Here is a 25,472-nt window from a genome sequence, read left to right on the forward strand (position 1 = left end):
TAGTAGAAAATTTTGTAAGCAGTCTGTATTCTTAACTGAAAGGTAATTCAGGAAAACTCCTAACTGAACAAACTTTGACAGTCTTCACCTTGCCGTCCTTTTACCTTTTAGGTTAAATTTTGAAGATAAAAATGTTTCGAAGAAAGTAGAAATACCAAATGAATTATCAGAAACAGAGGATAAAGTATCAGAAAAACCACAAGAGAGGAAATCGTCAAGAACATCTCAGAAAAGAGTACAAGATTCAGAATATGAAGTTCAACCACAAACTAAAAAGAGTTTTTCAGCACTGTTTTTAGAAACTGTAAAAAGAAAAAGTGAATCCAGGTGAGTTATTAAGAAACTGTCCTTTGAGATGTTTGGTTTTATATTCTGTGAACAGTGTCATGGATTCTTAATGCTATTCAACTAGAAGTTAATCTTAATTGGCACAAATTTTAATTGAAATTGTGCCCAACCCATAAGGAGTGTGTAGTTTCTTACCAGCAAATGACCTCCAAAACCATCATTTAATAAATACTAAGTTAACTGTGAAAGAAAATAAGTTTATTCAGCTTTCATTTCTTTTGCCCATTAGCTCGCTCTCTTTTCTCTTTTCTTTTCTTTTCTTTTCTTTTCTTTTCTTTTCTTTTCTTTTCTTTTCTCTTTTCTTTGAGTTTATTTAATTATTAATTTATTTTGAGAGAGAGGGTGGGAATCCTCAGCAGGCTCCACTCTGTCAGTGCAGAGCCCAGTGTGGGGCTCCATCCCATGAACTGTGAGATCATGATCTGAGTCTAGATCAACAGTTGGATGTTTAACCAACTGAGCAACCCAGGTTGCTTTCTAGTTTGTATGATATCACAGAATGAAGACAGTATTTAGAAATAGAATTATGTCATGGTGTATTTCACTATTACAGGTTTTAAGTCTTTTTTCCTTTTCTTCTGCTTGTGTTAATAAATGTATAGTCCTAAAATAAGTTTTAATCTGTTCTTGTGATTCAGTGATTCTTAACTGTGACTGCACAGTAGAGTTAACTAGAATTAATGGCAGCTAGGGTTGAGAACTACTGGCTTATATAAACTTCAGATTTACTAGCTGGTGTTTACGGCCTTTACTCTCCTTAGTTAACTCTTTTTGCCAGCTTGGTCATGCACATTTGCATTTGTCCCTATATTGGCATACCATTTTCCCTTGTCATGTGCCAGTCTCCTTTTTCTCTCCTGGTGACATCTGCTTCTTACTTCATGGATGGCTGTCTTCTTACTCTAACCTTATATGCAGAAGGTGACAAGGGGGCTCTCTGAGGCTTGCTTCTTTTATGAGGGTATTACTTCCATTCATAAGTGTTCTGTTGTCATAAAGGCCCCACTCCCAAATACCATCCCAATGGGGATTAGGTTTCAGTTTATGAATTTTGGAAGTATACAAACATTCAGTCTGAGCAGGTATCAATGTTGTGCCTAAGCATATCTTCAGTTTGAATGATCTTGATATTATGGAAGTCCCTTGAAGTGGAATAGAGGAGCAGATATAGAGAATTCTTACTGGCTGGTTTGGGAAATCTTAATTTTTAAGTTCTTAGCATTACTTCTATATATTATGAAAAATGAATAGATATTATGAGTTATATACAATAAAACAAATCAAATCTGTAACAGATTGGCTATTTCTTTTTAATGTTTATTTATTTTTGAGACAGAGAGAAAGCATGAACGGGGGAGGGTCAGAGAGAAAGGGAGACCACAGAATCTGAAACAGGCTCCAGGCTTTGAGCTGTCAGCACAGAGCCCGATGTGGGGATCGAACTCACGGACTGCGAGATCATGACCTGAGCTGAAGTTGGATGCTTAACCAACTGAGCCACCCAGATTGGCCTACCCAGTTGAGCCACCCAATAGGCCCCCAGATTGCCTATTTCTTTAAATGTTGAAAACTAACATTTCTATTTCTGTTTCATTCATTGTGGTCTTCTATTTATATTGACTTTGTTTTTCATTAGATTTCTAAAATTTTCTAGTTACATAAACTTGCTAAAGCTCTACCTATTAGAAGATAATATGTTTCTTAGTATGTATATTTAGAAGATTTACGTTACTAGATTTATCACAGATTTGAGATTAGAGAAATAGAGAAGGCATTTTCATTTCATAATCTTTTTGTATATCTTATTAATGAAAAGACAGAAAAAACAGACATAGTAATCTAAGTCTTCCATTCTAGCTTTGCTTCTTTTGTGTGTAAGAATGGTTAAGCATCCTTACTCAAGTGAAAAAGGCAGAAACAGGAGTGCATGTGCTAGCTTTGGAGTTTGGATGTTTACCCTAAGTTTTTATTTATGCATGTCTCACTTCAGTACCTGGTTTGCTTGAGGCTGTTGCTTTAAAAAGGAAGGAAATGCAAAAGAGTACCATCAGATTACTATTCCTTTGAATAATTCCTTCATTCTCCAGAAAGCTTTCTCAACTAATTGGAAAAGATGCTGTTTAATCCCAATTGTTTACCTTTCTAGATACATTACATTTATTTCTATACCATGATTACAATGTTAAATTTGAAAATGTGTGAATTATTCAAACTTGGAGTGAATTTTTACATAATATAATTTAATGTAAAATTTACTAGTGTTTTCTTAGAGTATCAGATTTGAAGGTGTCTTGGAAATAATCTTGTTTTGGATGTGAAGAAATCTGGGCCCTAAGAGATCTGTATACATCTATACAAACATATAATTAGTATAACATTATAAATAATAACAGCATGCATTTGGGACTGTCAGTCAGTGTATCTGAGCTATATTTAACACATTTCTGGGTTTCAACTTTTTGATATATATATATATATATATATATATATATATATATATAATGAGACATTGAATTAGTTGATGTCTAGGCTCTCTTGCAGCTCTAAATTTTCTTTGATCTCATTAGTATTATAAATGAGTATAATCAGGTATTATAGAAATGTAAAAGGAGAGGGATTTTCAAGGGTAAGGGAAAATTGAGATGTGAACTGTTCTTTAAAAGATACATAGATTTTATTCCTCCACAGATTATTTTACTTTTTTCCAGAAAGCAAAGGTAAAAACTTTCTTTTTTGAGTTATTATTTATTGTAACATTCTGTTTTAGTCCTGTTGTTAGGCATATAGCAACTGCTCCACCTCAATCATCTCCTTCAAATGATCTAAAGTTGTTAGAGGATGAATTTATAATTGATGAATCAGAAAGAAGTTTTGCCAGTACATCTTGGATTACTATACCCAGAAGGGCGGGGCCTCTGAAACAATGCACAGTAACCCCTGCAGAGAACACTGCACTCCTTCAAAGTAAAAAGTCAAAAGAAAAACATCACAGTGTATCAACTGCAGATTTGACAAGTGACAAACGTTCTGGCAAAGCTCACCCAGTAGGGAGATCTCAGCCCTCTGAACAAAAAGGAGTGAATAAGGGTTGTGCTTTGTCAAATGAAATGGAAAATCATTGTAGATCTACAAAATATGAACTGTATTATGAGAATGCAGAGAAATCATCTGGAAACAGAAGGACTATAAGACAAAAACAGAGAAGAAAATTTAAGGCCAATGTACTTGAAGAACAGGTTGATACAGAACAATCTAAAGATAAAAATACAAATATGTCACATATCACCCAAGATAAGTTACAAAGAAATTCAGACAGAAATATGGAAGAGTGTGAAGATACGATAAATGTTGCCGTTTCCAAAAAACAGGTGCTGCCCGTAGGTAAGTGTTTTATATTAAGTATAACTATAAACATTATTCTACTGCTTTATGTTTTTATACTATTTCTATTTAGCTTTGGAAAGTAGGCAAAGTAAACCTAAATCTGTAGGCTCTTTTCTAGAATGTCTATTTTACATATAATTCAATTCTGAGTCACTTGAGTTTTGTGTAGCTTCTAAGATGGCGCACATGTAAAGGAAGAAGTGAAGGGGAAAGGCCCGTAAATCAGGTGGTTACCAGAATATGAATAAGACAGCATCATGTATTCTTAGAGGTTTATTAAAATATAAACTGGGGAAAAAAACCCAGGGTAGTATGGGAGTATTTCTCATAGGATAAAACATTATACTCTTTTATATCATTTTCGTATTCATCTATACTCATTTATCTAATATTCACTCAATTGCCAGACACTGTATTAGACACTGAAATTACAAAGATTATTAAGACACAATTATTGCCATTAAAAAAAATCAATCCAGTAGTATCTGTAGACCAACAGGTATGCCTGTACATTCACAGGACAATAATGGAATCACACAGAACAGTTATCTAACTAATAGCTCAATAGGTCTTTTTATCTTGGATCACTATATTATTTATCATCCAAACTGGGACACTTGAGAATGAGAGGAATGTCAGGACAGGAAGCATAAACTGGGATTCTCTCAGTCTGAAGTGTGGTTACTCTCCTTACATGGCTACCCATTTTATAGTGATTGAGGTATAATGATGGCACTGTCTTCTAGATCTATTTATTTTCTTTGTACCACTTTTTAAGTAATAGAAAAGATCGTCATTCTTACAGAATTTCTTTAGTTAATGGAATGGAAAGCACTTAACAAATGTATTAGACACTTTAGGTGTACATAACATAATTTAATCCTTCTTGACAATCCCATAAATTAGAAAATACTCATGGTTAAAATATGCTGGCTCAGGATCTGTCCCATCGTAGAGCCCATATTTTTTCAACACTATTAAGAAGTTTTGAAGTAAGTAAAAATGCTTTTGTACTTAGAGATTCTAGATGACTATACTGTATTGCTGATACAGAAGGGAGAAAGTATATTAATTTTTTTTTTAATGTTTACTTTGAGAGAGAGCGTGAGCAGAGGAGGGGCAGGGAGAGAGGGAGACACAGAATCTGAAGTAGGCTCCAGGCTCTGAGCTGTCAGCATAGAGCCTGATGTGGGGCTTGAACTCACAAATTATGAGATCATGACCTGAGCTGAAGTTGGAAGTTCAACTAACTCCCAGGCACTCCTGGGAGAAAGTATATTAAAGCACAGTATTTAAGCTAGTTGTTGTGAAAAGAAATTCCACTTTAATAATTACCTAATTATTTTAGCTTTCTTTTTGTGTAATCTATATCATAGACTTTATATTACCTGAAATAATAGTTTTGTCCATGTGTACCTTTGTGTACTTGAAAAATTCTGCTTAAAATAAAGGGGAAAAAAAGCTACCTTCTCTATTTTGTGGACCTCTTTTGTAAATGCCTGACATGTCCCAGGTGATTTTTGTTGGAATTATTTTTCCTTCCTTCCTTCTTTCCTTCCCTTCCTTCCTTCCTTCCTTCTTCCTCCCTGCCTCCCACTTCGTCCCTTCCTTTTTTTTTTTTTTTTTTTGTTCTTCCTTTACTTTCTCATTAGCAGCTGGCTATTTGAAGAAAATATAAAGAATCTCTGACTAAACTGAGATTATATTATAGGAAATTTTTTTTCTTATTAGTCCCTTAAGTAGAATATGAATTCATAAAATTTGAAGGTACAAAATTTTTATTTATCCATAAGTTCTTAGGAAAAAGCATTGTATCAAGAAAGTATACTTGAAGGAGACTCTAATTATAAGTGTTAAACATTTATTGAATGCAAAATTCTTCACACTAATTTTCAGTTATATTAAATTCTTCCTTATCTAGATTGGTTAGTGAATATAATGTCTGATTAATTACCAATTAATTTTCTATCACTGTCATAACAAATTACCCCATACTTAGTGACTTAAAACAACATACATTTATTATAGTTCTTTGGGTTGGAAATCTGAAATTGATCTCACTGGACTAAAATCAGTGTGTTGACAAGGTGTCTTTTGTTTCTGATAATTCTAGGAGAGAATCTGTATCCTTATCTTTTCCAGCCTCTTGAAGTTGCTTCTGTTCCTTGAATCATAGCCCCCTTCTTTCATCCTCAAAGCCAGCAATACCAGCCTTCTCGCATTTCCAATTTTTTTTGTATCTTCCGTTGTCCCATCTTTCTGACCACTACTTCTAAGAACACATGTAAGTAGATTGGGCCAGCCTAGATAATTCAGGATAATCTCCCTGTTTTAAGGTTTATAACCTTAATCATTTCCTCAAAGTCTCTTGCCATGTAAGGTAATATTTTCACAGATTTGTGGATTGGGTGAGTACATCTTTGGGAGGCCATTATTCTGCCAACCATGTCAGTTTTCAAAGACTAATAATATGAAGATAATTTAAATCCAAAGGTATTTTTACTCTGAAGATTTTTTTTTTTTTTTTTTTTAATTCAAAAGGCACTTGACAGGGGCACCTGGGTGGCTAAGTTGGTTAAGCGTCAGACTTCGGCTCAGGTCATGATCTCGTGGCTCGTGAGTTCAAGCTCCTCATCAGGCTCTCTGCTGACAGCTTAGAGTCTGGAGCCTGCTTTGGATTCTGTCTCCATCTCTCTCTGCCCCTTCCCTGCTCCTCGAACTCTGTCTCTCTCTGTCAAAAAGAAATAAGCATTAAAAAAAAACAACAATAAAAAGGCACTTGACAGATTTGTAATGCCTAAACTGATGATTTATTTTGAGGCAGTGGACTTTTCCAGTTTTGATGTCTCTCAGGCTTCTTAAACTGAATGTGTTGGAAACTAAATTCTTCCAAACTTCTCCTTCTTTTGTTTTCCTGTCTTCATAAATGGGACCATAATAAATCTAATAGCTCAGGAAGGAAACTCGAATCATCTTTAACTTGTCTTTCCTTTACTTAGCAACCTGTATAAAGTTAATTAAGTCTTTTGACTTCTCCCTAAGTAGCTTTCATATCTGTTACTTCTCTCCATGCCTCTTGCTATTCTTTTTAGCCAAGTTAGAGTCATTTATTTCTTAGATTATTGTAGCAGTTTATGCACAAACCCTCTGGCTTCTTAATACTCTCCAGATTCATCTCCTGGGTTGCTTTATAATGAATTTCTTTCAGTTCTGTGAACAAACTGCTGTCTCAACTGTGGGCCCTTTAGAAAAATTTTCCTAATTTTTCCAAGCTTTCCAAGTTTTGTGTTCAGTTAAAATACCAGTTATTATTTGCCACCCTGGTATGTTCCTGTGTATGCTCCATTAGCGTCCTTTGTATTTTATCACACATGTAATTAGTTGCTGAATTTCCATCTTTCCTTCTGGCGTTTAGACTGAAAGCTCCATGAGAACAGGAACTGTATCTGTCCTATTCCTAAAATATCCCTCAGATCTTAGCCTTAGCAGTTATCTCTATGGGTCATTGGCATACATTTTTAATCAATGACAGAAATATTACTCTATTTTGGATGAATAATTTTGCTGTTTATTAAAACGTGTCCCACCTTCAGAACGATACTTCTTTATGTGTAAATATGCAAAATTTTCTACAGTAGTAGATATTTATCGCTTGTGAGTCACCTCTTTTTCTGGCCATTGCCCTACTTAGGACATATATTTCCTCAGTTCTAAGTCAACTATCTTCACTTTACTGTCTGTTCACATATCAATTATATCTTCTTTATGTATTCTTGTTTATTAGTTTTCTAAATTGTTTGTCATTCAGTTTCTAATCTTCCCTGAACTGAAATTAGTTTCTGAAATAATCGGTTTGTTTTTGACTTTGTATGATATTCTTTTTCTGTATCACTGTCTGAATAAGTCTTCGGTGATAGCATTTTCCTCCTCAGATTCTTTTCCCTTTTTCCATTGTTCACACTGATTTTTTTTTTTAAGTCGGTTCATGAACATGGGCAGTTATCTCTGAAATCATGAGCACCTCTCATTTATTAGAACAGTTCCTGAGAATACTTTTGATAAATATAAGGGAAAGTGAAAAAGGGAAACATAGAAGAAAAGGAGTTGGAGAATGAAAAATGAGGGTGGACACATAGTAGGCCTGAAAGTGATGCTCACTGCTGAGGATTCTTGCCATTTTACAGATAATTCCTTAAACCACTTATTAGTGGTAACTATGTTTGTTTTTGTTTTTGTTTTGTTTTGAAAGCTTAGGAACGCAAATCTGGGGGGGGGGGGGGGGGCGGGGAATCTTAAGCAGGTTCCTCCCCCAGCCTGGAACTTGACCTGGGCTGAAATCAAGAGTACTGACTGAGCCACGCAGTGCCCCTAGTGGCAACCATGTTGAAAGTTCTCTATTTTTGCTTTAGTGTTTTGTAAAACTGACCCTTTTATTATTTTCTATATCCACTCCCTAAAATACCTCCTTTATTGTCGAGTTTTTACTGTCTGTGGTGACTCTTCCAGTATCTCCCATTCTCATTACTTGGCAAGTATTGGTTGATTCTAATATTAAACACAGTATTGGTAAGGTATATTCTTTCCTTTTCATCAACTTTTTTGTGCCTGGTTCACATTATTAAGGCTACTATTTTTCTTTTACTCCTTTTATAAGCATAAATCATTCTCTTTATCTCAAATTCAGAACATTGCCAAATCCTGTAACTTATTCTCAAACTGGAATTGGAGGGTGATAACACTGTAAGGAATCTTGACATAATTTGGCTCGTTTTCTCTTCTCTCCACTCAATCCAGTTTAACTGGGAGAATGACTAAAACACGTAGAATAGTGCTTTTCAAACTTACATATGCATTTGAATTCCCTGAGGATTTTGTTAGCATACTGATTCATAAGCTGATTTAATAGGTGCGAGGTGGGACCCAAGGTTCTGTATTTCTAAACAGTCTCTCCCAGGTGATGCTGATACAACTGATCTGTGAACCATACTTGGTGTGTCAAAAACTTAGATTGTATCTAGAGTATCAAAAACTTAGATTGTATCTAGAGTAGCTAATGCTGGGTAGCACTTTTGCCAGTTTCATTGCCTACTGTAACATTGGCTTCATCCTGAATTCATATTTCAAGTATATGTTAGTCATCAAGCAGTGTGAAAAGTTTCATTTAACTGACAGATCTTATTGAGAACATTTGACTTAAAAAAAAAAAAAGGTGAAAAGAAGCTCACTGGATAAATTTAAGATATTCCTATAATTGAGTTTGTTTGTTTGTTTGTTTGTTTTTTTACCTATTGTGATTTTCTGAAAACTCTTTGGTTCAATAGATTGTAAATTGTTTTAATGGTTTAATTTAGGAAGCAAGAAAAATAGCACCAGTGTTCCTTATGCAGAGAATCAGAAAAAAGCTAAAGAATATAAAAAGAAGCAATTTTCCAGTGGGTCCAAGAAGAACAAACTTGTACCTGATGAGGTGACTTCAACTATTACAAGAAGTCGAAGAATTTCGAGGCGTCCATCTAATTGGTGGGTGGTAAAGTCAGAGCAGAGTAAGTATTTTATTTAAATTATGTTCATTGAGAGCTCCAAAAAGTCATTCTATGAGAGACTTTGTTTTATACAACCATTTTCCACAGAAAAATCTTATGAGAACAAAGTTAAATTGGATTGTTAATAGAAATATTAAATCAGTTAAGTATGCAAATCTTCATTTGGACTCTATTCTATACTGTATTCTAGATATAGGGATATATCTAGAAAACAAACCCCTGTCTCATGGGACTTACATTCTAGTGGAGGAAGACCAGCAATATAGATGTATAATTCATGCAGTGATAAGTAATAAAGAAAAATTAAGCAGATAAAGGATAGAAATGGGAAGTAGTTGACAGAAGTAGGGGTGGATGAAAAGATAGAACAGAAGCAGTAAGAGTCCATTTTGATCTTTCAGAGCACATATCACAAATATGAAGAGGGGAGCCATACAAATAACTTGGTGTGGAACATTTCAGACCAAGGGAACAGTATTTATAAAGGTTCTGATGGAGCTTACTTGACATCTTTGAAGAATTCAAGAAGGCCAGTATGGCTAAAAAAGAGTAAGCCAGGAGAGGTGAAGTCAGAGAGGCAGGCTGTGATAGAGAGTTTAGAAAAAGTGTATTGGGAAACTCCTGGAAGATTTTAAGCAATAAATTAAAATTTAAGTGACTTGATTGAGTCATCCTTTTTTTTTTTTTTTTTTTTTTTTTTTTTTAATTTTTAAGTTCATTTATTTTTTTGAGAGAGTGAGAGAACGAGCAGGGGAGGGGCAGAGAGAGAGAGGGAGAGAGAGATTCCGAAGCAGGCTCTGCACTGACCATGCACCTTGCTGCTCAGACTCACGAACTGTGAGATCATGACCTGAGCTGAAATCAAGAGTCGGATGCTTAACTGACTGAGCCACCCAGGTCCCCTGATTGAGTCATCTTGTAAAAGAATTATCCTTACTTCTGTAGAGAGGAAGCTAGGGCTTGGCAAAAGTGGAAACACGAACACTAGTTAAGATATTGTTGGACAGAAGAGATGAAAAGTGGTTGGATTCATTATTAATGGAGTAGAGTAAGAGAGAAAACCAGGAGTCTAGCATGACTCAGTTTTTTGTTTTTTGTGTTTTTTTTTGCCTGAACAAATAGAATAATGGAACTCTACTGTTTAGTGAGATGAGGAAAAGTATGAGAGAAGCAGATTTGCGAAGGATATCAAGATTTGAGGTTGTGATAGACACATCGTAGAGATAGCCTGGTTAATGAGTTTAAAGTTAGGGGGAAGGATCTGGGAGGACATAAATAATTGGGGACTTATCAATATATAGATGAATTTAAAACTTTAGGACTGCTTGAAATCTCCTAATGATAGACTGAACCTGGCAAAGAAAAATAAGCCAAGGATTAAGTTGGGAGACACCAGTGTTAGGAGTTGGGAAGGAGTGGGAAGATCCATCAAAAGAAACTAAACATGCGCAGTTAGTAAGATTAAAGGAAAATGAAGAGAACTTAGGGTTATGGAAGCAAAGTGATGAAAGCATTTTAATTAAGGATTGAGTGATGAACTTTCTAGAATACTGCTAATGGTCTGAAGTAGTTGAGGTTTAAGAATTGACAGTATAATTTTGGGCCACATGGAGGCTGTTGGTCACTTTGATAAAAATGGTTTCTGTGGAATGATTGGATCAAAAGCCTGATTGGAGTGGTTTCAAGAGAGAGTTGGAAGGGAAGAAGGAGAGACAGTAAGATAAAGGAGCATAGCAGATATAGGGCTAAGGGAAGGTTTTTTGTTTTTTTGTTTTTTTAATTATAAGATATTACACATGTTTATCTGCTTATTTAAAATAACCCCATAGAATGTAGAAAAGGAGAACCCTCTTGCACTGTTGATGGGAATGTAAACCAGTGCGGCCACTGTGGAAAATAGCATGCAGGTTTCTCAAAAAGTTAAAAATAGATATAATATAGCAATTGCACTACTAGGTATTCACCCAAAGAATATAGAAATACTAACTCAAAGGGTACATGCACCCCAGTGTTTATAGCAACATTATCTACAATAGCCAAATTATGGAAACGGCTCAAGTGTCCATCAACTGATGAATGGTTAAAGAAGATACACACACAAGCAATATTACTGAGCCATAAAAAAATGAAATTCTGCCATTTGCAACGACATGGATGGAGCTAGAGAGTATTATGCTAAGCAAAATAAGTCAGTCAGAGAAAGATAAATACCATATGATTTCACTTATATGTGGAATTTAAGAAACAAAAGAAATGAACAAAGGGAAAGAGGGGGGTGCAAACCAAGAAACAGACTCTTAATTATAGAAAACAAACTGATGGTTACCAGAAGGGAGGTCAGTGGGGGGATGGGTGAAATAGATGATGGGAATTAAGGAGTGCACCTGTCCTGATGAACAGTATGGAAGTGTTGTATACCTGAAATGTTAACTAACTGGAATATAAATGAAAACTTTAAAATGACTCCTGAATACAAAAAGTAAAAAAATTAAAAAAAATAAAATGACCTCATAGAAAGGTAGAGAATAAATCTAGATCACAGTCCTTGAGTAGGCAAGGACAGGACTGTGATCTAGTATACAGATGGAAGTAGTTTGGTAGAATTGAGGGTGGAAAGATAAAGATCTGCTTTTCTGTTGTTTTTCCTCCATGAAAATAGTAAGCAACAATATCAGGTGAAAGTGAAGTGAGAGAAGTGATAGTAGAAGTTTGAAGTTTCCTTAACATCAGAAGGATACAAAGGAAAATCAGAAAAAAAGTACATGGGCAAAGTCTGAAGCAGCCCTCTCCCAATGGATTCTTACCAGAGGCACATAGTTCCTCCAGCAATGAATATTTGCGACAGATGTATAAAATGTTGTCTACTAGGGAAGCTCATTAGGGATTAATGCTCAAGACTTTTACTGGAGGTAGTCACCTAGGCACTCTGCCTAGCAAGTACTAAAATTCAACTCCCTGAAGGAAAGCAAGTATTTGACATAAACTGTATTTTTTGCACAAGCAGTTTAGGCACACTAAACTACATTTGTCAGTTAGGAAATGATGGGAACCCTCCCAAAATTGAAGTTCCCACATGCTAGGCTAGGCAAGAGCTAACTTTGCAAGCAGGTCTTTCTAAGGATAACATTCTTAGGTCTGCAGTGCTATCTCTTTTCTGTACAGGGTGAAACATTTATTGTTTTGGAAACATTTTTGATTTTTTTTAAGGGAGGTGATCATGAAAAGATGGTAGATGATAAGGTAACATTTAATGGATACTGTTGACTCTGGTATTGAGATCAACAAGTGAGAGACTAGACAAATGTGGCACTCCATCTGGGGCCTTGTTGCTATGAATTTTTGAGTCATTGGGATCCTTGATTATAGCAGAAAGAAATATTCTGTTGCAGCCTTCCTTGGATTTTGGATTTAGATCTCAGTTTAAATGATTATTTCTCTACTTTGGCTAAGTTATTTTTTTCAGTTTCTTACTCTGTAACATGATTACAAACACATCTACCTCATTATAAGGATTTAGTGACATGTAGTTAGTATATAAAATGTTATCTCCTCCTGATACTACTTTGAGGAACTCACTTTTCTGCCCCAAGTGCCTGAAACTGTACTATGGCAGATGAGTGTGTAAATACATGAGAAAATGAAAATCTTACAAAGCTTGTATAAGTGTTTTAGAACTCTGAAACTTATCAAAACAGACTTGTGTAGCAGCTTTGAAACAGGTGTTGAATTTCTGATTGAGTAGGGAGCCACAAAAAAGAGGAATACTTGTAGATCTCATAGTTCAAACAGTCCTTCATCTGGTAGGAAAAGAAAGTCTGAAGGTCAATAAAGCAATATGACTTGCACCTAAGGTCATAGACCTGTGTGCTAGAACTGGAAAAAAATAAAACCCAGGTTTCCTGACTCTTGATCCATTCCTTATTTCCCTATCAAGCAACCAAGCTGCTGATAGTGGATGTGTGGCCAAACTGCTTTTTCGTGTATGTTGAGACAAATTTATTGAATGCCCACTGTGAGGCAGGAATGGTGTAAGGTAGAACCAGTACTAGAGTGAGTCAAGTGAGTAATATACAATGAGAAATTCGAGGAGGCGTTTGGACTCTAGATTGTGTGTGTTCACATTCAGTACTTGCATGACTCTGAGAGTGAGAACCTTCTTCAGTTTTTTAATTTTATGATGAGAAAAAAAAACTTAATGATAACTTTTAAGATCTACTTGTTGGTATTTATTTTGCAGTATATACATATATAAAACTATTACATTGTGCACCCTGAACTTATACAATGTTAATGTCAATTATATCTCAGTAGGACTGGGGGAAAAAATTGCTTCACCACTGTCCTGACCCTGATGTTAGGCATTGGAAATGTAGAGATAGGTAAAAGAGCAAACTTGGTCTCAAGGAATTGCCAGTCTGCTGGAAGAGAAAGATAAGTAAATAAATAGATGGATGATAAATGTTATCAGAGGGTTGAGAGAGAGAGCTACCTAATTTAAGCATGGGAATTTGGGACAGCTTCCTGAAGAATGAATTAGGAATTAGTTAAGTAACTGGGTGGGGTGAGGAGGATGGATGGAATGCTTCGAGCAGAGTAGCATGTGCAGAGATCTGGAGCTGAGAGTGTGACCTTTTAAAGATTATTTTAGCAGAGTTATATGGAAGGCTTGTTAAAATACAGAGTATTGGGCCCTACTCTGAGTTTCTGATTTAGTGGGTCTGAAGTGAGGCCTGAGAATTTGCATTTCAAACAGACTCTTAAGTGATGCTGATCCTGCTGGTCTGGGACCAACCCTTTAAGAACCAGTGCTTTGGAGAAATGCAAATAGTTCAGTATTGCTGGCTGCTTTTTTTTTTTTTTTGTCAGTTTGTTTATTTGGAGGATAGAATTTTGATTAACGAAATAAGTACTCTACATGTAGAAATAAATTATTGAAAATATTTGGACGTAATCCTTAAGTTACAGATTATCACTAAAAGACTTTAGCAAGGTTGTAATGACCCAGCTTGTGTTTTCCTAAGATGATTCTTGAAACAGTGTGAAGAATGGATTGAAGAACGGCAAGGCTAGAGAAAGGGAAACTAATTAAGAGGCTCCTTTAATAATCCAGATAAGATGCCAGTCCCTGCTAATGACAGGCAGGAGAGCTTGAGAGAAGTGGATTTGAGTGGTATTAAGAATGTAGAAATGACAGGATAAGGGGACTGATTGCAGATAGAGACAGGAGTTTTGGCTGACTGAGATTTCTGATGTAGGTATTTGAGCAAATAGTTGTGCTTTTTGTTAAGAAAGGAACTAAAACCAGAGGGGCAGATTTAAAGGAGAGTGATAGGTGAATATTATGATACCAGCATCTACATAGTAATTACAGTTAAGAGTACAAGGGCCCCTCAAAGTAGGTACATAAGAGTGAGAAGCTGAAGCTGGAACCGTGGGAAATACCAGGATCTTAAGGATGGCCACAAGAGTAGTGGGCAGAGACAGGGTGGTTTTGGAAGCTTGTGATAAATTTGGTACATATGTCTAAAAATTGAAAAGCTGCATAGTTTATTAATTTAATTTGAAAATAAATATAGCCTACGAGATTGGTGTATGTGTGTGTGTGTGTGTATGTGTTTACATGAAAATATATATAATGTTGGTATTTCAGTGAGCCAGATAATTTGGATAAACATTATGCTAACTTTAGGTTATCATTGAATCCTTCAGGTCTTGTTTATAGCAATTCTTCAAGAAGAAATGAATTGTCAGTGTGTCACAACAGTAGACAAACACCTGTTGAAAAACCAAACCAGTCATCTAAGAATATTGGGGACAAAACTATTCCATTTAAAGGGCAGAAGAGAACTACTTCAGGCAGCTCAAGAACACAGAAGTTTTTAACTGCTAAAGATTCTACAAGAATTATTGACCATGATAAAATTTCTGGTTCTTCCCAGAATGAGTCATTGAAAAGTGATGAGGAAGACCTGGTTAAGAAGAAAAATCATGATCATTCTGGGTATGTCTATTATGTATACAATATAGTTATTTTTGCTGTTTAGCGTTTAATAGTTTGTGTCATTTAATCATTTGTGGAGAAACAGTATTAGCGTAAAGGGCTCTGCAGTCTGACAGACATGGTTGTAAATTCATGCTCAGCCATTAGCTGGTGATGCCCTAGGGCAACATAGAACTCTTGAATTTTTTTCCTCATTTTAAAATGGGGAATAATATATATAGTACATAGGATGTGACTAATATACAATAAGAGTAAGTATTATTGTCATTGAAGAGTTGCTTCTTTTTTCGAGCACCCGGGTGGCTCAGTCGGTTGAGGGACTGACTGACTCTTCATTTCGGCTTGGGTCATGATCCCAGGGTTGTGGGATGGAGCTCCGAACCTGGCTCAGCACTGGGTGTGGAACCTGCTTAAGATTCTTTTTTTCTCCTTCAGCTCCTCCTCCATAAACTCTCTTAAATAAAAAAATTAAAAAAAAAATTTAATTAAAAAAGTTGATTCCTTTTTAAAAAAATACAGTGGTAAAAACATAAATTTTACCATTTTGGTTATTTTTTTAATTTATTTTTTTATCTTTTAATTTTTATCTTTTAATCTTAGTCATTATTAACGTATAGTTTGATCTGCTTCCTTCTGAGTGAAGTTAATGTGATTTCAATAATTAGGAATATATCTTAATACTTCTCCCCCTAAGTTGATAATAGTTAAGGTACTTTTGAGTGCTTATTATGTGTCAACTATTTGCTAGGAGCTTTTCAATGAATTTTCATCAGTCCCTGACAACCTAGTGAGTTAGGTATTGTTCTTGCATATTTTTACTTCTTAACATAGCATTTATTCTTTCATTTACTCAACAAATAATGCATATTACATGTGAGAAACTGCAGGGTGCTAGGGGTGTACAGAAATAAATCATTAGAGTTCCTAAAAAATAGCAGTGTATGTAACCAGTAAGGAAATCGAATTAGTAATCAAAAATCTCCCAAAAAACAAGAGTCCAGGGCCAGATGGCTGTACAGGGGAATTCTACCATACATTTAAGGAAGAGTTAACACCTATTCTCTTGAAGCTGTTCATAATGGGGTATATCTCTGGATTTCATTGCATTTTCCTAATTATTAGTGAAATTAAATAGTTAAGTATCTTTTCATTTGTTTCTTGCTCATTTTTATTTTTTCTTAGAAAAAAATTTAATTTATTTATTTTGAGAGAGATAGTACAAGTGGGGGAGGGGCAGCAAGAGAGAGAAAGAGAGAGAATCCCAAGCAGGCTTCATGGCTGCCAACACAGAGTCCTGCACGGAGCTCGAACTCACGAAACTGTGAGATCATGAACTGAGCTGAAACCAAGAGTTGGATGCTTAACCATCTGAACCACCCAGGCCCCCCTTGCTCATGTTTAAATAGATTGTCTCTTTGTAAATTGCTTGGCCAATTTTATATTTTTTTAGAGTTGATTTTTAGGAACTCTATTTTGGCTTTTAATCCTTAATAGGTCACATGTATTCGTGTCTTTCATACAGAAGACATAATTTTAATGTATGGTTAACCCTAGAGCATCATGGGATTTAGGGGCAGTGACCCCTGTACAGCCAGAAATTTGCTTGTAACTTTTGACTTCTCCAAAGCTTAACTACTAATAACTTATTGTTGACTGGAAACCTTACTAGTGGCATAAACAGTTGATTAACACATATTTTGTTTTTTACATATATTACATGCTATATGTAATTCTTACAATAGAATAAATTAGAGAAAAGAAATTGTTGTTAAGAAAGAGAAAAAACATTTACAGGATTGTATTTATTGAAAAAATAATTGCTTATATGTGGACCTGTGCACTTTAAACCTGTGTTATTCAAGGGGTCAGCTGTAGTAGAATTTATTAGCCTTTCAGTGTTGTGAACATTTGCTTTTTTTGTAGACTCCGAGGTTATAAGGATCTGTTTTTCTATATTTTTTTCCTAAAAACTAACTTGTTTTTTTATATTTACTTCTTTAAACCATCTGTATTTTATTTTTGTGTTTGATGTGGAATAGGAAATTTAAATTCTTTTTTTCTCTGTGTAGGTGTTGAATGGTACATTTCCCCCACTGATTTGTAATGGCCTCTCTTTTATCAGATTTCCATATTTATATCATCTTGTTTCTTGTATCATTTATTTGCATAAGATTCCTGGGAGGTGGGTAGGACACTCGTTAGCTCCATTTTTACATATGAGGAAGGTCTACATAGATTAAATAGCATGTCATTAGATAACTAGATCTTATTACTAGTAGTCCAGTTGTTTTTACTTGAATGTATTAATAATAAAAATAAATCAAAGTTTTACTAAACAAAGCAGTTGAGCCTTACCTATAGGTTGAGAGAAATAGGTTAAGATAAAAAATTTGTTTACATTGAGTTTTTAAATTTCAGCTAGTATTCTTATAACAAACCTTATCTTTTATGTACAATGAGAATGTATGGTACTCCCCACACCATACAGTTCACTCATGAAATGTGTACAATTCAATGTTTTTTTAGTATATTAACAGATAGGTGCAAACCATCAACATAGTCAATTTTAGAGTATTTTCAGCACTTCACAAAGCCAGTACTCATTAGTTATCATTTCCCTAGTCCACTCTGCCACTACCCTAAGCAACCACTAATCTACTTTTTATCTGTATAGATTTCTCTACAGTTTGGATTTTCATCTGAATGAAATCATATAGTATGAGTTTTTTGTACTGGCTTCTTTTGGAAATTTTCAAGTTTCATTCATGTTGTAGTGTATATCAGTACTTCCTTACTTTTTATGACCAAAAAATGTTTTGTTCTATGGTTATACCATGTTTTGTTTATCTTTTCATTCACTGATGGACATTTGGGTTGTTTCCACCTTTTGGCTCTTATGAATAATGCTGGTATAAACATTTGTGTACAGGTTTCTATGTGAACATGTGTTTTCATTTCTCTTGGATATATACCCAGGAGTGGAGTTGCTCTGACATATGGTAACTATATTACAATTGTTTGAGGAACTGTAAGATTGTTTTCCAAAGCATCTGTACCATTTTACATTCCTGCCAGCAGTGTATGAGGGTTCCAGTCTCTCTGCATCCTTGTCAATATTTGTTATTAACTGACTTTGATGCTAGCCATCCAAGTTGGTATGAAAGTAGTATCTCTTTGTGATTTTCATTTGCACTTCCCAGATGACTAATGATGTTGAGCATCTCTTCATTTGTTTATTGGCCATTTGCATATCTTTAGAGAAAAAACTATTCAGCCTAATTTTTTGGGTTTTTTTATTGTGTTGTAAGAGGTCTTTATATTTTGGATACAAGTCCCTTGTCAGATACGTGGTTTGCAGATATTTTCTCCATTCTGTGGGTTTTCTTCTTGCTTCTTAATGGTGTCCTTTGAAGCACTAAAGTTTTTAATTTTCGTAAAGTCCAATCTGTCTATTTTATCCTTTTGTTGCTTATACTTGGTGTCATATCTAAGAATCCAAGTTCATGAAGATTTGTCATTATCTTTTCTTCTAAGAGTCTTTCTTACTTTTAGGTTTTTGATCCATTTTGAGTTAACTTTTGTATATTCTATGAAGGATTCAACTTTATTCTTTTGCATGTGACTATCCAGTTTTCTATAATTGTTTGTCAAAACGACTACTTATTCCCCCATTGAATGGTCTTGGCATCATTTTTGAAAATCAGTTGACCATAAATATGTGAGTTTCTTTCTGAATTCTCAGTTTTTTTCTCTTAATCTATATATTAATTCTTGATCCAGTACTACACTGTCTTGATTGTTACCATTGCTATGAAAAGATTTGAGATCAAGAGGTATAAGTCCTCATTATTCTTCTTTTCAGATTGTTTTGGCTATTCTGGGTTCCTTGCAATTCCATATACATTTTAGAATCAGCATGTCAATTTCTACAAAGATATCACTTGAGAATCTGACAGAGAATGCATTGAATCTGTATATCAGTTTGGGAGATATTGCCATTTTAACACTAAATCTATCGATCCATGAACATGGGATGCTTTTCCATTCATTGAGGTCTTCAACTTATTTCAACAGTTTTCAGAGCATAAGTTTTACACTTTTGTTAAATTCATTTCTAAGCATTTTATTATTTTAATGCTATTGTGAATGGAATTGCTTTTTTTTTTGATGGATAAATCAACTTTTATTTAACTACAGACATTATTCAAATTCTCTATACTCGTTTCCTTCAAAATAATTAAGAATATAATTTATCATAAATGGGAAAATGACACAAAACAAATTTCCCCAAGACTTTGCAACAATAGCACCAACAGTACAAATTACTATATTTCTTTGGGCAACATTATTTTTTTTCCTTCTCCTTTTTTTTTTTAATTTAATTTTTTTTTAATTTTTTTTAGTTTACATCCAAATTAGCATATAGTTCAACAATGATTTCAGGAGTAGATTCCTTAATGCCCCTTACCCATTTAGCCCATCCCTCTCCCCACAATCCCTCCACTAATCCTCTGTTTGTTCTTCATATGTAAGACTCTCTTATGTTTTATCCCCTTCCCTGTTTTTATGTTATTTTTGTTTCCCTTCCCTTATGTTCATCTGTTTTGTCTCTTAAAGTCCTCATATGAGTGAAGTCATATGAAGTCTTTCTCTGACTAATTTCGCTTAGCATGATACCCTCTAGTTCCATCCACGTAGTTGCAGATGGCAAGATTTCATTCTTTTTATTGCCAAGTAATACTCTATTGTATATATATACCACATCTTTTTTATCCAGTTACCCATTGATGGACATTTAGGCTCTTTTCATACTTTGACTATTGTTGATAATGCTGCTATAAACATGGGGGTGCATGTGTCCCTTCAAAACAAGGGATACCTGTATCCCTTGGATAAATACCTAGTAGTGCAATTGCTGGGTCGTAGGGTAGATCTATTTTTAATTTTTTGAGGAACCTCCACACTGTTTTCCAGAGTGGCTGCACAAGCTTGCATTGCCACCAACAATGCAAAAGAGATCCTCTTTCTCCGCATCCTCGCCAACATCTGTTGTTGCCTGAGTTGTTAATATTAGCCACTCTGACAGGTGAGGGGTGGTATTGCATTGTGGTTTTGATTTGTATTTCCCTGACAATGAGTGATGTTGAGCATTTTTTCATGTGTCGGTTGGCCATCTGGGTGTCTTCTTTGGAGAAGTGTCTATTCATGTCTTTTGCCCATTTCTTCACTGGATTCTTTGTTTTTTTGTTTTTTGGGTGTTGAGTTTGAGAAGTTCTTTGTAGATTTTGGATACTAACCCTTTATCTGATATGTCATTGGCAAATATCTTCTCCCATTCTGTCGGTTGCCTTTTAGTTTTGCTGATTGTTTCCTTCACTGTGCAGAAGCTTTTTATCTTGATGAGGTCCCAGTAGTTCATTTTTGCTTTTGTTTCCCTTGCCTCTGGAGACATGTTGAGTAAGAAGTTGCTGCAGCCAAGATCAAAGAGGTTTTTGCCTGCTTTCTCCTCAAGGATTTTGATGGGTTCTTGTCTTACATTGAGGTCTTTCATCCACTTTGAGTTTATTTTTGTGTATGGTGTAAGAAAGTGGTCCAGGTTCATTCTTCTGCATGTCGCTGTCCAGTTTTCTCAGCACCACTTGCTGAAGAGACTGTCTTTATTCCAGTGGATATTCTTTCCTGCTTTGTCAAAGATTAATTGGCCATACGTTTGTGGGTCCATTTCTGGGTTCTGTATTCTGTTCCATTGATCTGAGTGTCTGTTCTTGTGCCAGTACCATACTGTCTTGATGATTACAGCTTTGTAGTATAGCTTGAAGTCTGGGATTGTGATGCCTCCTGCTTTGGTTTTCTTTTTCAAGATTGCTTTGGCTATTCTGGGTCTTCTCTGGTTCCATACAAATTTTAGGATTGTTTATTCTAGCTCTGTGAAGAATGCTGGTGTCATTTTGATAGGGATTGCATTGAATGTGTAGATTGCTTTGGGTAGTATCGACATTTTAACAATAATTGTTCTTCCTATCCAGGAGCACGGAATCTTTTTCCATTTCTTTGTGTCTTCAGTTTCTTTCATCAGCTTTCTATAGTTTTCAGTGTATAGATTTTTCACCTCTTTGGTTAGATTTAGTCCTAGGTATTTTATGGTTTTTGGTGCAATTCTAAAAGGGATTGATTCCTCAATTTCTCTTTCTGTTGCTTCATTGTTGGTGTGTAGGAATGCAACCAAGCTCTGTGCATTGGTTTTATATCCTGCACTTTGCTGAATTCATAGATCAGTTCTAGCACGTTTTTGGTGGAATCTTTAGGGTTTTCCATATAGAGTATCATGTCATCTGCGAAGAGTGAAAGTGTGACCTCCTGGCCGATTTGGATGCCTTTTATTTCTTTGTGTTGTCTGATTGCAGAGGCTAAGGCTTCCAATACTATGTTGAATAGCAGTGGCAAGAATGGACATCCCTGTCTTGTTCCTGACCTTAGGGGGAAAGCTCTCAGCTTTTCCCCATTGAGGATGATATTAGTGTTGGGTTGTTCATATATGGCTTTTATGATCTCGAGGTATGATCCTTCTATCCCTAGTTTCTTGAGGGTTTTTATCAAGAAAGAATGCTGTATTTTGTCAAATGCCTTCTCTGCATCTATTGAGAGGATCATGTGTTTCTTGTCCTTTCTTTTATTGATGTGATGAATCACGTTTTGCGGATATTGAACGAGCCCTGCATCCCAGGTATAAATCTCACTTGGTCGTGGTGAATAACCTTTTTAATGTATTGCTGGATCCTGTTGGCTAATATCTTGTTGAGAATTTTTGCATCCATGTACATCAGGGAAATTGGTCTATAGTTTTCCTTTTTAGTGGGGTCTCTGTCTCGTTTTGGACTCAAGGTAATGCTGGCTTCATAGAAAGAGTTTGGAAGTTTTCCTTCTGTTTCTGTGTTTTAGGTCGGCTTCAAGAGAATAGGTATTAACTCTTCCTTAAATGTTTGGTAGATTTCCCCTGGAAAGCCATCTGGCCCTGGACTCTTGTTTTTGGGAAGGTTTTTGATTACTAATTCGATTTCTTTACTGGTTATAGGTCTGTTCAAATTTTCTGTTACTTCTTGTTTCAGTTTTGGTAGTGTATATGTTTCTAGGAATTTGTCCATTTCTTCCATATTGCCCATTTTATTGGCATATAATTGCTCATAATATACTCTTACTATTGTTTTTATTTCTGCTGTATTAGTTGTGAACTCTCCTCTTTCATTCTTGATTTTATTTATTTGGGTCCTTTCCTTTTTCTTTTTGATCAAACTGGCTAGTGGTTTATCAATTTTGTTAATTCTTTCAAAGAACCAGCTTCTGGTTTCATTGATCTATTCTGTTTTTTTTGGTTTCGATAGCATTAATTTCTGCTCTAATCTTTATTGTTTTCTGCCTTCTGCTGGTTTTGGGTTTTATTTGCTGTTCTTTTTCCAGCTCTTTAAGGTGTTAAGGTTAGGGTGTGTATCTAAGATCTTTCTCTCTTCTGTAGGAAGGCCTGGATTGCTATGTACTTCCCTCTTATGACTGCCTGTGCTGCGTCCCAGAGGTTTTGGGGTGTGGTGTTATCGTTTTCATTGGCTTCCATATACTTTTTAATTTCCTCTTTAACTTCTTGGTTGGTCCATTCATTCTTTAGTAGGATGTTCTTTAGTCTCCAAGTATTTGTTACCTTTCCAAATTTTTCCTTGTGGTTGATTTTGAGTTTCATAGCGTTGTGGTCTGAAAATACGCACCGTATGATCTTGATCTTTTTGTACTTGCTGAGGGCTGATTTGTGTCCCAGTATATGGTCTATTCTGGAGAACATTCCATGTGCACTGGGAAAGAATGTATATTCTGCTGCCTTAGGATGAAATGTTCTGAATATGTCTGTTAAGTCCATCTGGTCCAGTGTGTCATTCAAAGCCATTGTTTCCTTGTTGATTTTTTGATTGGATGATCTGTCCATTGCTCTGAGTGGGGTGTTGAAGTCTCCTACTATTATGGTATTACTATCATTGAGTTTCTTTATGTTTGTGATTAATTGGTTTGTATATTTGGATGCCTCCACATTTGGCACATAAATTTTTATGATTATTAGGTCTTCTTGGTGGATGGACCCCTTAATTATGATAGAATGCCCTTCTGCACCTCTTGATACAGTCTTTATTTTAAAGTCTAGATTGTCTGATATAAGTATGGCTACTCCGGCTTTCTTTTGTTGACCATTAGCATGATCGATGGTTCTCCATCTTTACTTTCAATCTGAAAGTGTCTTTAGGTCTAAAGTGAGTCTCTTATAAACAGCATATAGATGGATCTTGTTTTCTTATCTATTCTGTTACCCTATGTCTTTGGATTGGAGCATTGAGTCCATTGACCTTTAGAGTGAGTACTGAAAGATACGAATTTATTGCCATTATGATGCTTGTAGAGTTGGAGTTTCTGGTGGTGTTATCTGGTCCTTTCTAATCTTTGTTGCTTTGTCCCCTCAGAGAGTCCCCCTTAAAATTTCTTGCAGGGCTGGTTTAGTGGTCACAAACTCCTTTAATTTTTGTTGTCTGGGAAACCTTTTATCTCTCCTTGTGTTTTGAATGACAGCCTTGCTGGATAAAGAATTCTTGGCTGCGTATTTTTCCGATTCAGCACGTTGAATATATCCTGCCACTCCTTTGTGGCCTGCCAAGTTTCTATGGATAGGTCTGCTGCAAGGTTAGGGACTTTTTTTCCCTTGGTGCTTTCATGATTCTCTCCTTGCCCGAGTATTTTGTGAATTTGACTATGATATGCCTTGTTGATGGTCAGTTTTTGTTGAATCTAATGGGAGTCCTCTGTGCTTCCTGGATTTTGAGGTCTGTGTCTTTCCCCAGGTTAGGAAAGTTTTCCGCTATGATTTACTCATGTAACTCTTCTACCTCTATTTCTCTCTCTTCCTCTTCTGGGACCCCTATGATTCTGATGTTGTTCCTTTTTAATGAGTCACTGAATTCTCTCATTCTTAATCGTAGTCTTTTGCCTTAATCCCCATCCTTTTTTCTGCTTCATTATTCTGAACGGAATTGCTTTTCAGTATATGTGCTGCCGAAGCGAGCACTGGAATTGCTTTTTAAATTTTTTTTTTGGATGTTCATTGCAAGTGTATAGAGATACCTTTGGTTTTTGTTTTTTTTTTAAATTTTATTTATTTATTTTGAGAGAGTGAGAGAGCGTGCACCAGCAGGGGAGGGGCAGAGAAAGAAAGAATCCCAAGTAGGCCCTGCGCTCTGAGCTAGAGCATAGAGCATGGGGCTTGATCTCTCGAACTGTGAGATTGTGACCTGAGCCAAAACCAAGAGTCAGGAGTACAACCGACTGAACCACCCAGGTGCCCCTACAATTGGTTTTTGTATTTGACTTGTATCTGCAACCTTTATGAAGTCATTTATTAGTTTTGATAGCTTTTTAGTGGATTTTGTGAGATATTGTGAGTACAGAAATCATGTCATTTGTTAATAGTTTGACCTGTTCCTTTCCTGTATTTTATTTATTTTATACTGCCTAATTGCTCTGGCTAATACAGGTGGCAATAGCAGATTTCCTTGTCTGGTTCCTAAATCTTAGGGGGCAAGCATCCAGTCTTTATGTTGCTAGCTGTAAGTTTTTCAGCTACCCTTTATCAAGTTGAGGCAGTTCCTTCTAGTCCTACTTTGTTGAGTATTTTTATCATAAAAACGTGTTGGATTTTGTTAAATCCTTTTTTTTTTTTTTTGCATCTATTGAGATGATGCTGTAATTTTTATTATTATTGATATGATATTTTTCGTTAATTGGTTTTCAGATGTTAGACCAAACTGCATCTGTGGTGTAAATCCCATTTGGTCATGATGTATGTATAATTACATTTATACGTCTCTAGATTTGCTCTGCCAGTATGTTGTTGAGTTGTTTGGTCTGCACTTTTCTTGTGATGTCTATCTAGTTTTGGTATCAAGATAATACTGACTTCATAAAGTGATTTAAGAAGTTCTCTTCTGTTTTTTGAAAGAGTTTGTGAAGAATTCATATTCTTTGAATGACTGGTAGAATTCAGCAGTAAAACCATTTGGGCCTTTATTTCTGGGTAGTTTTTGATTACTGATTCATTCTCTTGTTATAGGTCAGATTATTTCTTCTTGAGTTAGTTTTGGTAATCGTATGTCTTTAGGAATTTATTCTAT

At 35.4% G+C, this 25,472-nt stretch overlaps 1 protein-coding gene across 5 annotated transcripts in view; it reads left to right on the top strand.

The window, feature by feature from the left end:
• The window catches only part of CENPC (centromere protein C), an 81,141-nt gene that overhangs the window by 21,047 nt on the left and 34,622 nt on the right, over positions 1-25,472 (top strand). For 4 of the 5 annotated variants that reach the window (XR_003968431.1, XM_030313776.1, XM_030313775.1 and 1 more), the window contains exons 7-10: positions 112-327; positions 3,116-3,729; positions 9,084-9,278; positions 14,985-15,276. Coding sequence is in view for 4 of the 5 variants with exons in the window: in XM_030313776.1 (XP_030169636.1) it covers positions 112-327; positions 3,116-3,729; positions 9,084-9,278; positions 14,985-15,276 (1,317 nt within the window). In the remaining variant the exon portion in view is untranslated. The remainder of the gene's footprint in view (positions 1-111; positions 328-3,115; positions 3,730-9,083; positions 9,279-14,984; positions 15,277-25,472) is intronic. The other variant, XM_030313773.1, reaches the window with a different exon arrangement.

This window comes from Lynx canadensis, chromosome B1, assembly GCF_007474595.2.
Source record: "Lynx canadensis isolate LIC74 chromosome B1, mLynCan4.pri.v2, whole genome shotgun sequence".
Taxonomy (NCBI): domain Eukaryota; kingdom Metazoa; phylum Chordata; class Mammalia; order Carnivora; family Felidae; genus Lynx; species Lynx canadensis.